General features: G+C 67.1%; 1 protein-coding gene across 1 annotated transcript in view; it reads right to left on the bottom strand.

Annotated features, from left to right (window-relative positions):
• PRKAR1B (protein kinase cAMP-dependent type I regulatory subunit beta) overlaps positions 1 to 16,716 on the bottom strand; it is a 62,662-nt gene that overhangs the window by 10,252 nt on the left and 35,694 nt on the right. Inside the window, exons 4-7 of the mRNA XM_062180182.1 lie at positions 13,940 to 14,001; positions 13,425 to 13,471; positions 6,077 to 6,235; positions 760 to 820 (exon numbers count right to left, since the gene is read on the bottom strand). Of these exons, the coding sequence (XP_062036166.1) occupies positions 760 to 820; positions 6,077 to 6,235; positions 13,425 to 13,471; positions 13,940 to 14,001 (329 nt within the window). The remainder of the gene's footprint in view (positions 1 to 759; positions 821 to 6,076; positions 6,236 to 13,424; positions 13,472 to 13,939; positions 14,002 to 16,716) is intronic.

Below are 16,716 nucleotides of genomic sequence, written 5' to 3'. Positions count from 1 at the left end.
CACCTGCCCACCACATCTGCTGACCACTCCCGCACCTGCCCAAGCTCTTCTGTCCACACCCGCACCTGCCCACCACAATCTGCTGTCCACTCCCGCACCTGCCCACCACATCTGCTGACCACTCCCGCACCTGCCCACCACATCTGCTGTCCACTCCTGCACCTGACGACTGTGCCCCCCTCCTGGGCCGACCCTTGCATACTCCTGAGGAGCAGTGGGATCCCGGGCGCCTAGCGACCGCAGGTCCCCAGGTTTCCAGCGAGGGGACAGCGCCCACGGGCCATCCTCCCTGCCTGCTCCTGCCTCCCACAGAGGGAGCAGAGGATGTGGGCGAGGGCACCGTCACACCACACACGCATGCACACACATGCACACGTGTGCTGCTCTTGCCCGCTGAGAGGCTCCACCTGCAACGTCCCTCCAGGGGCCGGGGGCACCCAGGGCACCCAGGAAGCGGGAACGGCCCCAGTAGAACCACACTTGGGACACAGCCGGACAGCCTGGCTCAGAGCGGCCTCAGAAGTGACCACCTGGAGGCAGCGGTGGCCTGGACAGACGGACGTGCACCGCCCACCAGGGCAGGGACGTGGGGGGTTCTTTGGTTTGGCCAACAGGTGTGCCATTTGTGAACATGTGTGCGCGTGTCCCAGACTCACAGCTACCGGCAGCCCTGGACGACCAGCACTCCGAGAGCGGAGCCCAGGCTGGCGGCAGGTGCGCGCGGGAGGAGGCGGCCGCACGGGCAGCCCAGCCACTGACCCAGGATGGAGACTTTGCTGAGGAATTCCTCGTACATCTTGCGTTTTCTCAGCGTGCTGCCCTGCGGGAGAGAGGGGAGGGCGGTGAGCAAGGTGCTGCCCTGCGGGAGAGAGGGGAGGGTGCGGGAGAGAGGGGAGGGCGCGGGAGAGAGGGGAGGGCGCGGGAGAGAGGGGAGGGCAGTGAGCAAGGTGCTGCCTAGGGAGAGAGGGGAGGGTGCGGGAGAGAGGGGAGGGTGCGGGAGAGAGGGGAGGGCGGTGAGCGAGGTGCTGCCCTGCGGGAGAGAGGGGAGGGCGGTGAGCGAGGGGAGGGTGCGGGAGAGAGGGGAGGGTGCGGGAGAGAGGGGAGGGCGCGGGAGAGAGGGGAGGGTGCAGGAGAGAGGGGAGGGCAGTGAGCGAGGTGCTGCCCTGCGGGAGAGAGGGGAGGGCGGTGAGCGAGGGGAGGTGCGGGAGAGAGGGGAGGGCGGTGAGCGAGGGGAGGGTGCGGCAGCCCCAGGCTTCCCCACACGGCTCGGAACCCCTGAAAGGGGCTTTGAGTGCCCAATGGCCTGAGCGCCCCTCCAGGGACCGAGCATCCACGGGGGCTGCCCCCCAAGCCCCCCAAGCCCCTCCCTGCCTTCTAGGGGCTTCCCCACCAGGGCGGCCCCGTGTGTGCCCTGTGGATCCTCCCTGAGCAGGGCCAACCTGGTCACCAGGGGGACGCCTGCTGCCGGCCATGGCACACTCGTCCTCTGACTGCCACGGGCTCTGTGGCTGCCTCATGGCACAGAAACGGCTGCCAACGGGCGATCCTGTGGTGCAGCCACAGCTGACCCAGAGGCGCTGGCCCTCACCCCTGGCATAGGCTCATCAGCACGCCTTGGGGACAGCCACAGCTGACCCAGAGGCGCTGGCCCTCACCCCCGGCATAGGAGCCACGAGCACACCTTGGAGGGGGGCGGGGGGCAGGGGCAGCCACAGCTGACCCACAGGCGCTGGCCCTCACCCCTGGCATAGGCTCATCAGCACGCCTTGGGGACAGCCACAGCTGACCCAGAGGCGCTGGCCCTCACCCCCGGCATAGGAGCCACGAGCACACCTTGGAGGGGGGCGGGGGGCAGGGGCAGCCACAGCTGACCCACAGGACACCGGCCCTCACCCCTGGCATAGGCTCATCAGCACGCCTTGGGGACAGCCACAGCTGACCCAGAGGCGCTGGCCCTCACCCCCGGCATAGGAGCCACGAGCACACCTTGGGGGGGGGGGCAGGCCCAGGAGGCAAGATGGCGCTGACGTCTCCACAGCCCCTCCCTGCCACCCTGCACCCCCCTGAGGCCACGGGACCCCCTTGTCCCGCCTGCAGCCCCCACTGATACGCGAGGGAAGCAGAAGAGTCTGGCGTGAGCACCAGCTTCCTGACCCCGAGGCTCCGCCCCTCCAGGGCGTCCACCCGCTAGCACCGACAGCACCGATTTTACCGAGTGCCAGTGGTGCTGGCGCGGCAGTGGTCAGCCCTGGTCCTGTCTCCCGGCACTGCCCACAGCCAGACACAGACTTGGCGTCTCCCCTTCACAGGGACCTCAGCGCCATGAGAGGGCCACCCCCGCCCCCGCAAACAGCAAGCTCACACCGGGGAGAAGCGTGCTCGGCCCCGGGCCACGGCTCGGCATCCGCACGTCAGACGGGGAGGGCGCTCGGAGCCACGTGACGCACGCCAGCCACACTGAGCAGAGCTGGACTGCACCTGCCACGCCCCTACGGGGTCAGGCTGTCCTGAGTGACCCACGGCACGGAGCTGCCTTCCAAGGATGCCACACCGGACCTGGCCGCCCTGAGCCCTTCCTCCCCCGGGGGCTGGACAGCCAAGGCCGAGGAGCCTGTGGAACCCGGGGCGCTGGGGCTGCTGTGGCCGCACCAGCACCCGGGGAGACACATCTGCTGCCCAAGCACACGTGGGACAGTCGCGGTCATCATGGCTGCCTGGTGCAGCCACCAGAACCCCGCCTGGGGGCAGCGACCCCACCAAGTCACAGCAGGACAGACTGGGCACAGCCCAGATGACCACGCTGCCGTGGGGCCTGGGGTGGACGGCAGAGCGAGGACAGGGCCAGGAGACCAGGATGGACCAGTGTTTCCCGGGGTGCAGTGGTCGGCAGGAGCCTGGATGGAACATAGCATGATCTGGGGACAGGTGTGAGACATGGGGGAGGGGCAGGCTGCCTGTGCTCCCAGGGCCCCGGGGAGGTTGGGGGCGGGGGCTGGCTCAGGGACACGGGTTCAAGTGGGGGAGGGGGCAGGCTGCCTGCACTCCCAGAGCCACGGGGAGGCCAGGGGAGGGGATTGTGGCTCAGGGCCACGGGTTCAAGTCTCTGCCCATGGGTGTTGGTCTTCTGCCTCCCTGCCCACGTCTGGGCCGTGGAGCTTACGTAAGAACCCCGTAATGGCCACGAGACCCCACAGGTGCGTGCAGCACCTGGCACGAGACCCGGAGACAGGACCCCAGACCCCCCGGTTTCCCCTCCCCCACCCCGGGCCCCCAGTCACCTAACGCCCCCCCAGGTTGGGAACCCAGCCCAGTGGGTCCTGGGAGACCCCGCTGACCCGGCCCACGCTGGGCGCACCCAGCGTCGTGGACACCACCCCCCGTGTCCAGCAGTGTCGGCAGGAGGGCACAGCCTCCAGCCCCATTGCCTGCAGGCCCTGGGCCCCAGGTGTGGCCCAGGAGGACGCGGGCCTCAGAGGGTGAGAGTGGGAGGAGGCCTGGGGCTGCTGGGGTGGCGTGGCAGCCGCGGCCACAGCTGGGCTCCCTCGTCCCTCGGCAAAACACACAGCGGCACAGACGGACACCCGAGGAAGCCTCTAGATCGGAATCCTGGTCTGAGGGCAGAGGGTCCTGGCTCGGTGCCGGGGGCGGGGGGGCCTGCTGCCGGACGCCTTCCCCGCGGGGAAGAGGCCCAGGGCGCTGGGGCCCGGGACAGGACGCAGGAGCCCCGCCAGCCCGGCCCGGCCGCGCTATTCTTGGCACAGAGGGAGCCGGAATGAACGCGGAGGAAGCGCCGGCTGCCGCTGTGGTTTCAGAGCTTCCCTGAATACCCGGTGCCAGCCGCACATCCCCGCAGACCAAAGACGGGCACTGCACACCCCGGCCAGGTGCGCCCTGTCCCCACACCCCAGGGAGAGAGCCAACAAGGCCGGGGCCCGCCCACGCTGGGGTCACAGCACGGCCCCGGGGGAACAGGCCCTGTCGGCCACACAAGAGCGTGGCCAGAGGAGCCGAACCTACCCCCTGCAGAGGAGGCGGTCCTCGGTCCTGACGGATCTGGGGTCTGAGGGGTCCCTGACAGGCCCGGGTCTGAGGGGGGAGGACAGGACCCAGGTCTGAGGGGGGAGGCCCTTCAGGACCCAGGTCTGAGGGGGGAGGCCCTTCAGGACCCAGGTCTGAGAGGGGACACCAGACAGGACCCAGGTCTGAGGGGGCCCTTCAGGACCCAGGTCTGAGGGGGGAGGACAGGACCCAGGTCTGAGGGGAGAGGTTCTACAGGACCCAGGTCTGAGGGGGGGACCTGACAGGACCCAGGTCTGAGGAGGTAGACCCTGACAGGACCCAGATCTGAGGTGGGAGGCCCTGACAGGACCCAGGTCTGAGGGGAGAGGTCCTGACAAGACGCAGGTCTGAGGGAGGAGGCCCTCACAGGATCCAGGTCTGAGGGGGGAGGCCCTGAAAGGACCCGGATCAGAGCGGGGAGGCCCTAAAGGACCCAAGTCTGAGGGAGGAGGCCCTGACAGGACCCAGGTCTAGGGGGAGGTCCTGACAGGAACCAGGTCTGAGGGGGGAGGTCCTGACAAGACGCAGGTCTGAGGGAGGAGGCCCCCACAGGATCCAGGTCTGAGGGGGGAGGCCCTGAAAGGACCCGGATCAGAGTGGGGAGGCCCTAAAGGACCCAAGTCTGAGGGAGGAGGCCCTGACAGGACCCAGGTCTAGGGGGAGGTCCTGACAGGAACCAGGTCTGAGGGGGGAGGCCCTGACAGGACCCAGGTCTGAGGGGGGAAGCCCTGACAGGACCCAGATCTGAGGGAGGAGGCCCTGACAGGACCCAGGTCTAGGGGGAGGTCCTGACAGGACCCAGGTCTGAGGGAGGAGGCCATGTCAGGACCCAGGTCTGAGGGGGGAGGCCCTGACAGGACCCAGGTCTGAGGAGGGAGGCCTTGACAGGACCTGGGTCTGAGGGGGGAGGTCCTAATGGGGCTGGGGTCTGAGGAGAGAGGCTCTGACAGGACTGTCACCCTCCAGCCCCCAAAGCCTAGATTTCCAAGTTCTGCCAGCCCCACTGTGGCCAACCTCACAGGGTTCTGGGTCCACAAAGCCCCTCCACGCCCTGGGCTACAACAGAGCTGCCCCTACTTGCTGCTGTCTGGCTGCTCTGGGGTCGGAGCAGAGCGAAGTCCTCTGGCCGGGGGGCATCAAGGAGAGGCCACAGGCTCCCGGCTGCAGGCGTAGCTGCCGCCCCGGCAGGGCTGGACATGCAAACGCCATCCCAGAGGTGCCCTCCCACAAGCTGGCCCCACCCAGGTCCTCCTGGGTCAGAGCAGCCCCGAGGCGTGCGTGTGCCCAAGGCAGACGACGACCTGAGTAGGAGGGGACCCCGGACCAGTGCTGCTGGCCTGGAACCTTCCAGGAGGAATCCCTCGCAGGCCACTGTCTAGCCGACCCTGGGAAGAAACTCCTACAGCAGCTTGTGGTCACGGCAAGACCTCCGTCCACTTCTCACCAGCAGGGGCCTCCTGCCCCGCCCACAGCGGGCTCCTCAGCGGCCACCAACGCGGCAGCCCCTTCCCCGTGCTCTCCTCCGCGGGGAGGGCCCCAGGCGTGTGCAGCTGCCTGCGCAGAGCGGCGCCCGGCAGGAAGGAAGCGTGTGTGCGCCTGTGCTAGGCAGTGCCCACACGGCTGACCCCCGCCACGGTGGGCTGCACACATACACAGGCACACACGCGTGTGCACACCACACGTACCCTGAGCAGACTCGCTGTGTGTAAGAAACACCTAAAGTGACAGCGCCCCGGGCCCAAGGCCAATACCACGTGCAGAAGTCGGGGGCCAGGCCCAGCCCTGGCCTCCTGGCCCCATGGTTCCAGCGGGGGCCAAGCTCACCTCATCGTCCATGACGGCAGCTGGAACTCCAGCCACCGCAACCACGTTCCAGGCAGGAAGCAGGAAGGGCAGGAAGGGCCCTGTGTCTTCTAAGAACCTTCCAGAACCCCCCCACACACACTTTCCACTGGTCACAGGCTCAGCCCCGTTCTGAGACGAGCCCGGCGTCAGGCCCGGCCAGGGCGCCACTCACCATGAGGATGCGCCTGTAGCTGTCGCGGTCGATGCCCCAGAGCTTCAGGTCAGTCTTGGCTTTCACCGTCGCGGCCCTGGGGGTGCCGTAGATGAGCGCCAGCTCCCCGAAGCTGCCGCCCTCACTGATGCTGGTCACCCACTCTCCGTTCACGTACACCTGGGGGCGGGCACAGGTGAGTGTGTCTCTGTGGCCTCCGTCCCTCCTATAAACCTGCCAGGTCTGCACTTCCCCGGGAGATCGGGGACAAGGCCACAGTGAAAGAAGCCAGGGGCCCCCTGGGCTCCCCAAAAAGGGGTCCCTGGAAGGAGGGCAAAGGCCCCCGCCCAGCTTGCCCAGGAGACGGCGCCAGGTGTCCACCTCGTCCCAAGGCCTGCTCAGAGGTGAGGTCGGTGGCTCTCAAGGCCCAGCGGCAGCAGCGCCCATGGGGCCCTGGTCTGGGCACGGCAGCCCCCACTGCAGTTCCTTTATCAGACCCTCCTGGGTCTCGGTTTCCCCGCACGCACACTGGGGAGCGGGACCCTCGGTGGCACAGGCGGTCGCCCCGCGCTCACCCCCTCCTGCCCCGGGTATCACCGCGTCCGTGCCCACCTCTGCTGCAGGTCTGACCCATGGGACCCCTGCTGGGGGTCCTGAGCGCAAGCCCCCCCCTCCCCGTGGGCAGCGCCCAAGCCCCCAGGCCTGAACCGGAGCCGCCGTGTGCCCGGGAGGGGCCGGACAAGACCCCTTTCAGGCCTCGCCCTGCACAGTGCGGCCCCTGTGCGAGGCAGCGTGGCCGCGTCCACGCAGAATGGCGTGGATTGTCCATTATGCGGCTACTATGCCCTCTTTATTTCCCCAGCGAGTCTGGGGGCCCAAAGAATGGCTCCCATTGCAAAACGCGTGTGCGTCGGACAGGAGAGGCCGGGGGTGAGTGACGGGAGATTCTTGCCCAGCTCAATGGCTCTTTATCTGCACCCCGGCGACAATCAGGGTCCCCCGTGGAGATGGGGCCATGCAGGTGATGCGTCCACACCCAAGTGCGAGCCGGCGTGGCGTTGGGAGCACCGCACTGGTCGTCCACACCCTCCCTGGCCTCCTGGAGGCTGAGGGCGTGTCGGGTGCTGGGGGCGGTCCCGGATTGTAGGACCTCGGAGAGCCCCTGCCTCTGTTTCCTGTGGGGGGAGCGAGTGCCCGCTGGGGGGCAGGCAGGAAGCCCACTGGCGGCCTGGGCCACCTTCCCACGGTGCTCGTGGTCCTGTGAAAGCCGCTGGGGGCTCACACGGGCTCAAGGCCCAGCTTGGTGAGTCCGCGCCGCTCAGAAGCGCCCGGTGCCCCAGCCAGGAGACACCACCCACAGCCCACCTGGCTCAGCCGGGCAGACACAGCGAGCGCACTCGGCCAGTGTGTGGATGAGCGTGTCCCTGCCTCTCAGAGGGCCTTGGGCCTGGAGGCGCAGTGGGCGGACATGGCCCCCGAGGACACACAGCTCTCGCCGGAGCCAAAGGCAGCACGGGGCCACAGATGTGAACCTGGGGCTTGGACAGGTGTGCGCCACTCAGGAAGGCCCCGCCTCCCAGCTGCACAGGAAGGGACCAGGAGGCCACCCGCGCAGGTGGCAGGGGCTCCGCGGATCAAGGGTGTGTCCCGCAGAGCCGGCCAGGGCAGCTGCACCCCTGGACTTCCTGGGACGCAGGGCAGTGGCAGGGCAGGACCAGGGACCCCCTCCCTCCCCAAGAAGCCCAAGGCCTCCGGGAACGGCACCCCCCCACCCCCCGCCAGGCAGTCAGAGGAAACCATTGTGCAGGCCCCACAGACGGAACCGGGCCACCCCCCAGAGGACAAAGGGGCCATCCTTCTCCGGACACTGGCCTCTGTCACCGCTCCCCGGCGCAGGGCGGCCCCACCCGGCTGGCACGCAAGGGGCTGCTGCCCGCTCTGTTCCGCTTTTTGTGTTGTCTTCTTTTAGAAGGAAAAGGGGGGGTCGCCCGGGCCACAGCGAAGCTGCAGGGCCGGCCCCTCCACCCCGCGCCCACCCCTGCATTCATCCCCTCACCCCCTGGGTCACAGCAGCGATTCAGAGTGGACGAGCAATTCCTGCTCCCGGGGGACGTGCTGACCAGCCACGCACGTGCACAGGAACTTTCCAGTGAGTGCCGAGTGGCCAGGGCCAGTCTTGTGGACAGTGGGCAGGGCAAGGACGAGCCAAGGCCCTGGGGCAGGACTGGGTGTGCAGAGTCCTGGGAGCAGCCAGGAGACCCGGGGGTGGTGGTGAGAGGCCCTGCCCCTCCCCCACCCTGGGTGCCCTCGGGCTGCGTGGGAATGCCCCCCTGGACCTCCCAGGTCAGCCCCTGCTCATCGGCGGCGACGCTGGGCTGGGCCCAGGCGGGATGCTTGAGTGTCCACCCAGAGGCTGGGGCAGGGGCTGCAGGCTCTGGCTAGGCTCCCACAGAGGGAAGGCTAAGGGGGCAGTGCCTGCCTGTCTCCCTGGCCAACAGGGATTTGCTTTGAGCCACTATCCCCTTCTGGAAGCTTCCATCTACCATTCCTGGGCCACAGAAGCAACCCTACCTTCCACTCCCTTGGTCAAGACCCTGAACCTGATCTAGAACCTTCTGTCCTCACACCGTCATGGCCGAGGATGGTGAACCGGGGCTCCCTGGAACGAGGGTCCCAGGAGCCGGTGGCACCCCCGTGTGCACTGGGGCAGCGCTCACAGCAGGCAGGAGATGGGGAGCCCAGGGCCTGTCCACAAGAGGAAGGGAGTGCTGACACAGGGCACCCAAGGACCCCCAAGGACCCCGGCTGAGTGACAAGGGGCAGGCGTGAAAGCCCAGCCCGTGCAACCTAGATGGGGAGGCAGAACCATGCCGCAGGGGCCGGCGTGAGGGAGTGTTTGGGGCACAGTCTGAGATGAGTGGGTGACACCCACACCATGGCTGACCGCACACACTGTGCCTGCAGCTGCACACAGTGTGACAGGGCTTAAGCCCCTGGCTGTGCTCCCAAGTGGTTGCAACGAGTCGATATCATGTAAATGTTATGCAAATATCATGTAAATGCCATTCAAATATAATGTAAATACAATGCAAATATTATGTAAATACTTAGCCATCTGTGTTCCCGAATTAAAACACCTGGAGGGGGTGGGTGTGCTGCTCAGTGGTAGGGTGGTGCCCTGAGGCAGGGCCTGGTCCAGTCCACCTCCAGCTGTTGTGCCTGGGGGGAGGCCCCTGCCCCCATGTGGGAGACCGGACCCAGCGTCCAGCACCTGGTTTTGGCCTCGGTCTGCCCAGTTGTGGTGGGCATCTGCGAATGAACCAGGGGTGGAAGTTCACTCTCTCTCTGCCTTCCCAGTGAGTGCTTACACACACGAACACCCCGCCACCGCCAGGCATCCCAGGGGGGCCCCGAGCCTCCTGCAAGCTGGGAGCCCCAGAGCCAGCGGGCCAGGGGGAACCTCTGGGGGAGCCCCAGGACAGCCAGGGCTGGGAACAACCGGGGCTGGGGGGTGGGGCCTGCACAGCTGGGCGCTCGGTTCCAGGAACAAAATTCATCTGGGTTCACTTCTATACGATGAGATAGGAGGGCGTGGCATGGGCGGGGGCCCCTGGGGCTGCAGATCCTGGCTGAGCCTTTACTGTGGCCTGGCCCTGCCGCCCCGCCGCCAGGCACTCCCACACCACAGGGGCTCCTCCACCTGGCTCCCAGGGTGGGGCCCCGTCCAGATGGATGCAGGTGCCGGGCGGGCCGTGAGTCACAGCCTTGTCCCCCTGCGGCTGTAGCCATGAGCGGGCGACCGCCCACGGGGCCCAGACATCCTGGCTCTGGCCAGCAGGGTCTAGCAAGGGCCGTAAAGCTGCCTCTGTCCCTAAGGGGGGGGCCTGGGTCTGCAGGACACTGTGGGGAATTCCGGTTCTGCAAAGGTGACCTCAGCTCTTCCCTTCACAAAGCCGCCCCACATGCCCCCAGGCCTGGCGGACAGCCATCAAGGATGTAGCCTAACGGGAGGCAGCCGGTAGGGGTCAGCTGAGCCCATCCAGGGGGCCCCTGGCATGGCAGGGGGACTGCAGGGGGCCAGAGTCAGCCCCCTCCCTCCCCACGTTTGTCCTCTCTCAGAGGGAGTCACTGACGCGGGCTGCAGGGTCAGCCGGGCCAGCGAGGCTGGACCTCAGAGCTTGCCGTGAGTCACAGGCGAGGCGGCTGCGAGGAGGGGGAGGGGCTCACTGCAGTGGGGGGCACAGTTGATGCTGAAATGCTGCTTGCCCAGGGAAGACTCGGCTACCCGCTCAGCCCCAGGGCCATGGCCACAGGCTCCACTCCGGGGCAACAGCTCCCAGCCTCAGTCTCCAGGGTGTAGTGGTCTCTGTGATGTGGGGAGGGCGTGGTGGGGCTGGAGGAGGCACCAGACTTGGGTGGGGTCTGCCCCTGGGGGGAAGCGTGGGACAGCGGAGCCCGGAGGGATCCTCCACCCCCAGACCTCCCAGCCACCCCTCCCTGAGCTGTGTTAATTCCTATGAGAAATGAGGACCCAGCTGAGTCCTGGGGGACACAGCCTGACTCCCCGAGGCCTTCCTGCCTCCCTCCCGATATACAGGAGAGAGAGCCACCCAGGACTGGGGGCTGGACCCAGGGGCTCCAGGCGCCAACCCTGGGGGTATTCCCTGAGCTCCTCTCCTAGCCGCGGCTGAGCTGGAAGGCCCCTGTGGGAACACAGGAGGAGCTGAGACTGGACCCCGTGTAGGTCCCAGGGCAGCAGGGACCCTCAGTAGACAGGGCACTCTGCCCTGGGCAGCGGGGCTGGGCCTGGGCTTCCTGAGGGGTGCCCAGGGCGGTGCAGGCTGGGGAGGGGGGGAGCAGGTGCAGGGCGAGTGCTCTGCTGACTTCCTGTTCTTCCTCTGCCTCCCCCATGGGCTCCATCCACTCCCACCTGCCGCGAGGGCAGAGGCTGCATCTTCCCCTTCACCGTGTGCGCCAGGGGCTGGGGGGCATGGAGGGCTCTCACGGGTGCTCAGGGGACACCTGAGGCTCTGAGGGGTGCTCTGTGAACCCCTGGGGGCTCTCACAGGTGCTCTGTGAACCCCTGGGGCTCTGACAGGTGCTCTGTGAACCCCTGGGGCTCTCACAGGTGCTCTGTGAACATCTGGGGCTCTCACAGGTGCTCAGTGAACCCCTGGGGCTCTGACGGGGGGGGGCTCTGTGAACCCCTGGGGCTCTGACGTGTGCTCAGTGAACATCTGGGGCTCTCACAGGTGCTCAGTGAACATCTGGGGCTCTCACAGGTGCTCTGTGAACATCTGGAGCTCTCATAGGTGCTCGGTGAACCCCTGGGGCTCTGACGGGTGCTCAGGGAACCCCTCGGGCTCTGATGGGTGCTCTGTGAACCCCTGGGGCTCTCATAGGTGCTCAGTGAACATCTGGGGCTCTCACAGGTGCTCAGTGAACATCTGGGGCTCTCACAGGTGCTCAGTGAACATCTGGGGCTCTCACAGGTGCTCTGTGAACCCCTGGGGCTCTGACGTGTGCTCTGTGAACCCCTGGGGCTCTGACGGGTGCTCGGTGAACACCTGGGGCTCTCACAGGTGCTCTGTGAACATCTGGAGCTCTCACATGTGCTCTGTGAACCCCTGGGGCTCTCACAGGTGCTCTGTGAACATCTGGAGCTCTCACAGGTGCTCGGTGAACCCCTGGGGCTCTGACGGGTGCTCTGTGAACCCCTGGGGCTCTCACGGGTGCTCTGTGAACCCCTGGGGCCCTGACGTGTGCTCTGTGAACCCCTGGGGCTCTCACAGGTGCTCAGTGAACATCTGGAGCTCTCACAGGTGCTCGGTGAACCCCTGGGGCTCTGACGGGTGCTCAGGGAACCCCTGGGGGCTCTCACAGGTGCTCTGTGAACCCCTGGGGCTCTGACGGGTGCTCAGGGAACCCCTGGGGGCTCTCACAGGTGCTCTGTGAACCCCTGGGGCTCTGACGTGTGCTCGGTGAACATCTGGGGCTCTCACAGGTGCTCGGTGAACATCTGGGGCTCTGACGTGTGCTCAGTGAACATCTGGGCTCTTGGATGTGCTTGGTGAACCCCTGGGGCTCACAAGTGGTTAGCAAACATCAGGAAGGGGAAGGAGCGCCAGCATGGTGACAGCCAGGTCGGCAATGGCCAGGACGGCGACAGTGCCAGGGCTGTGGGCAGCAAGTGCTAAAGAGCCCCTGGAGTAAGGTCAGGGCCAGGTGGGAAAGCTGTGAATCCACACGGGGGAGGTTGGGCCACCCGACCCCCGGCGGCCAGCTCCTGTATGCTGCAGGCTGGACCCTCCCCTGGCCAGACGCCGGGGCAGCATCTCCTGGAGGGGCCCAGGCTGGAGGACAGGGCCCCCTCCTCTGTCTCCTCTGCTTCCTGGGGTGGGGTTTCCCTGATCCACAGTGGGGCAGCAGGAGATGACGATGACTGCAGCTGAGCCCGGGGCCGCCGGCACCGTGGCACTTCCTCTGTGGCCTCAGCTCCTGCCTCTGTTCCCGTCAGTGGGGAGACAGCCCCGCCCCCCAGGCCCAAAGGTCTGCCCCGGGCCCTGAGGAAGCCCCTGCAGGCGCCGAGCGTGTGCCCCGCACGGCAGATGAACGTGAATCATTTCCTGGGCTGCCAGCTCCGGAAGCCGAGAGTGCCTGCCCGGGTTCCCAGAAACCCCGCGGTGCACGGCGCTGCTGGGGGAAGCCATGAGTAAGGACGCCCCAGAATAGCCCTGGACGGAGGCTGGGGCTCGGGCGTGCCGTCGCCTGGCCAGCAGCCAGCCGGGCCGCCTGAGGGCCGGGCCAGGTGGTGGCACAGTCTGTGGTGAAGGAGAAGGCGTGGCAGCCGGACCGGCATCCCCAGCCCCAGAGTGACGTGGGGGCCTGTCTGGGAAGCAGACCCCAAAGTGCCGGGGTCGGACTTGGCCCCTGACTCGGGGGCCTGGCAGAAACGGCCACTGGAGAAAGCACAAGATCGTGAACTTGAACTTGAGCTGAGACCCAGGAAGGAAGCGAGCAGGTGCCACGGAGGAAGCCAGGGATGTGGACACGTCACTGCCATCCAAGCTGAGGCCGCAGTGTCCCAGAGGACACGCAGGAGCGCGCAGGGACGAGGCCACGCACAGCAAGGAGGCCTCCGGCAGGGGAGGCCATCCAGGCCGGGACAGGCACCCACGGGGTCCCATCGGGGCCCGGGCCAAGTGCGGGCCAGGGCAGGGCTGTGGGGACACCAGGACACCAGGCACGCTGACTGGGGGAGACCCAGGAGGCGGGGTCTCCTGGGAAAAGGATGTAGCGAGAGTAGGTGGGGCCTCCACTGGGGCTCGGGGACAGGGGCCACCGCCCCTCAGCAGCCAGGGCTACTCACGTCCACTTCTCCCTGGTCGATGACGTAGAAGTTATCCCCTTCGTTCCCTGCAGTAGGAAGGGGACACAGGTGTGAGCGCTGAGCCACGGAGCCACAGCAGAGTGCCAGAGAGAGAGAGAGAGAGAGAGAGAGAGAGAGAGAGAAATCTATCTGCTGGTTCACTCCCTAAACGGCTGCAATAGCCAGGTCAAGCCAGACTGAAGCCAGGAGCCAGGAGCTTCCTCCAGGTCCCCCCCATGGGTGCAGTGACCCAGGCATTTGGACCGACTTCTGCTGCTTTCCCAGGCCAGAGCAGAGCTGGGTGGGGAGCAGAGCGGCCAGGAATGGACCCCGGATGCCAGCAGGGCAGGCGGCGGCTTAACCGGCAGCGCCTGTGCACTCCGCAGACCCCTGCCCAGGAACGCCTGGTCCCGCCCACAGTTTGTCAGCCACAAGAGGATCACGGAGGCCCCGGGCCTGACTCCCGCTCCCCGAGCTCCACGCCAGCACACGCGTGGCGAAGGCGCAGGGCTCACCTTGCTGAATCACGGTCTCTCCAGCGATGTGTGTGACAGGGAACATGGCGTCAAAGATGTCGCTGAAAGAGAGAGGCACGGAGCTGGGGGCTGCAGGCGGGCGAGGGGCCCAAGCCAGGGGCCGGCGCTGCACTCACAGCCCCACCGACCTGTGCAGACGGCTTCGCCCTCATCCAGGACCACGAGAAACAGAAAAGCAGCGACCCCAGCCCCAGGCCATGTCTGCCCGGCCGCGTGGTTTGCTGTTTGCATTTCTGCAATGGGGCAGCCACACACCCACCCTGAACCGGCTCAGCTCCAGACACGGCCGGCGGGAGGCTTCTGCACACCTCCAGCCTGGGGGTCTCTGGGACGCCGGCTCAGGGCCGCCACGTGCACATGCCGTGGGAGACACCAGCTCCACAGCCACCAGGGCTGGCGAGGTTTCCATGCCAGGGCGGGGCCCACCGGGCAGCCCGGCCGCTCAGTTTTCTAATTTTAGACCTGAAGTGGGCCAAACGGGATGCGAGGGAGGGAGGCGGAGCCGGCACCTCCCCAGCCAGCAGAGGCGGCAGGGGACGCAGGGAAGCACCTGCCCGGCCCTCGCCCGGACGGCCCTCCTGCCCGTCCACCCACAGCGCCCACAGGAAGTGCCCCACGCCGCCCATCCGTAGCGCAGGCCCTCGGCAACCTGTGCCAGACCCCGGGGGAACTGGGGACACAGATGCAGAGCCCAAGGCCCGGACTCCCTGTGCCGGGGTCCAGGAGGCACAGTAAGGGGTTCTCGCAGCTGAGACCTCTGGGCGCCAGGGGCCCCAGGGCGTGAGCGTCCCTGCTGCCTCCCCAGTGTGCATTAGCAGGAAGCTGGAGTCAGCAGCGGGACTGGGCCAGAACCAGGCCCTCAGAAACGGGGTGCGGTGCCCACACAGCGCCTGCCTTCCCCCCTCGTCTGTGACCACGGCAGCCGTCCCCATCGGAGGTTCTCTGAGTGCTGAGTGTGCATACCGTGTCGGCTGGGCTGGGGCTGGGGGTGCTGAGGGAGGAGGTGGGGACGGAAGGGGGGCTGCGCGCTGGGGAGGGGGTCATGTGGTGGCTCAGGGAGTCCTGGGACCCTGCGGGCGGCGGGGCGGGCAGGAGAGCGTGTGGCTCCATGGGGTGAGCGTCGGAGGTGAGCTCTGCCGCCCGCCTTCAGACAGCCTCCTCGGGCCAGCCGCCCGTGCCCGGGGCCTCACAGGTCTACGCCGAGGTTGCCGATAGTTTCTACAGTACACAGTCGCCGAGCAACCCTGGGGGTTGGCATGGGCCGTGGGGGAGCTCGGACGGCGCAATGGATAAGGGACGGACCCCTCCCCTCCCCACCCCGGCCCCAACGCCCACCTAACTCCCAACCTCACAGCCTCCGGTCTGCTCTGGGCTCAGTGCTTGCTGGAATGACATCACGGGGGCCATGGATTGCACCAGGGACGGCGTCTCCAAGGAGCCAGCCTACCCACAGAGGGGCATAGCTGCCCAGGCAACACCAGCATCCCATGTGGGCGCCAGTTCGAGTCCCAGCTGCTCCACTTCTGATCCAGCTCCCTGCTAATGTCCTGGGAAAGCAGTGGAAGATGGCCCAAGTCCCTGGGCCCCTGCACCCACGTGGGAGACCCAGAGGAAGCTCCTGGCTCCTGGCTTTGGCCTGGCCAAGCCCTGGCCATTTTGTCCATTTGGGGAGAGAACAAGAGGATGGAAGACCTCTCTCTCTCTCTCTCTCTCTGTCCGTCATTCTGCCTTTCAAATAAATAAATCAAAATACAAGTGAAATCAAATAAAAGGGCACAGAGGGTACCTCCCCTGGGAGCGTGGCTGGGAACAGTCACTGAGCGAGAGTGACCCCAGGGGGATGGGGACATGGCACCAGCATCCCCGGGTGGGTCTCCCCGGTGTCCCTGGGTCTCCCCAGTGTCCCTGGGTCTCCGGGTATCCCTGGGTCTCCCCAGTGTTGATGGGCCTCCCCGGTGTCCCTGGTGTCCCGGGCGTCTCTGGGTCTCCCCGGCATCCCTAGGTCTCCTAGGTGTCCCTGGTGTCCCGGGCGTCCCTGGGTCTCCCCAGTGTCCCTGGGTCTCCAGGTGTCCCTGGTGTCTCCCTGGTGTCTCCTGGGTGTCCCGGGCGTCCCTGGGTCTCCGGGTGTCCTTGGTGTCTCCCTGGTGTCTCCCCAGTGTCCCTGGGTCTCCCCAGTGTCCCTGGTGTCTTCCCGGCGTCCCAGGGTCTCTCCAGTGTCCCTGGGTCTCCAGGTGTCCTTGGTGTCTCCCTGGTGTCCCTAGGTCTCCCTGGCATCCCTGGGTCTCCCTGGTGTCCCTGGGTCTCCCTGGCATCCCTGGGTCTCCCTGGTGTCCCTAGTGTCCCCCCGGTGTCCCTGGTGTCTCCCCGGTGTCCCTGGTGTCTTCCCGGCGTCCCTGGGTCTCCCCGGTGTCCTGGTGTCTCCCCGGTGTCCCCGGTGTCTTCCCGGCGTCCCTGGTCTCCCCGGTGTCCCTAGGTCTCCCTGGCGTCCCTGGGTCTCCCCGGCATCCCTGGTGTCTCCCCGGTGTCCCTGGTGTCTTCCCGGCGTCCCTGGGTCTCCCTGGTGTCCCTGGTGTCTCCCCGGTGTCCCTGGTGTCTCCCCCGTGTCCCCGGTGTCTTCCCGGTGTCCCTGGGTCTCCCCAGTGTCCCTAGGTCTCCCTGGCATCCCTGGGTCTCCCCAGTGTCCCTGGTGTCTCCCCGGTGTCCCTGGTGTCTCCCCGGTGTCCCTGGTGTCTTCCCGGCGTCCCTGGGTCTCCCCA

This window comes from Lepus europaeus, chromosome 21 (genome assembly GCF_033115175.1).
Source record: "Lepus europaeus isolate LE1 chromosome 21, mLepTim1.pri, whole genome shotgun sequence".
Taxonomy (NCBI): Eukaryota; Metazoa; Chordata; class Mammalia; order Lagomorpha; family Leporidae; genus Lepus; species Lepus europaeus.
The sequence above is the reverse complement of the archived record's forward strand: the minus strand, read 5'-3'. Positions and strand labels throughout refer to the sequence as shown.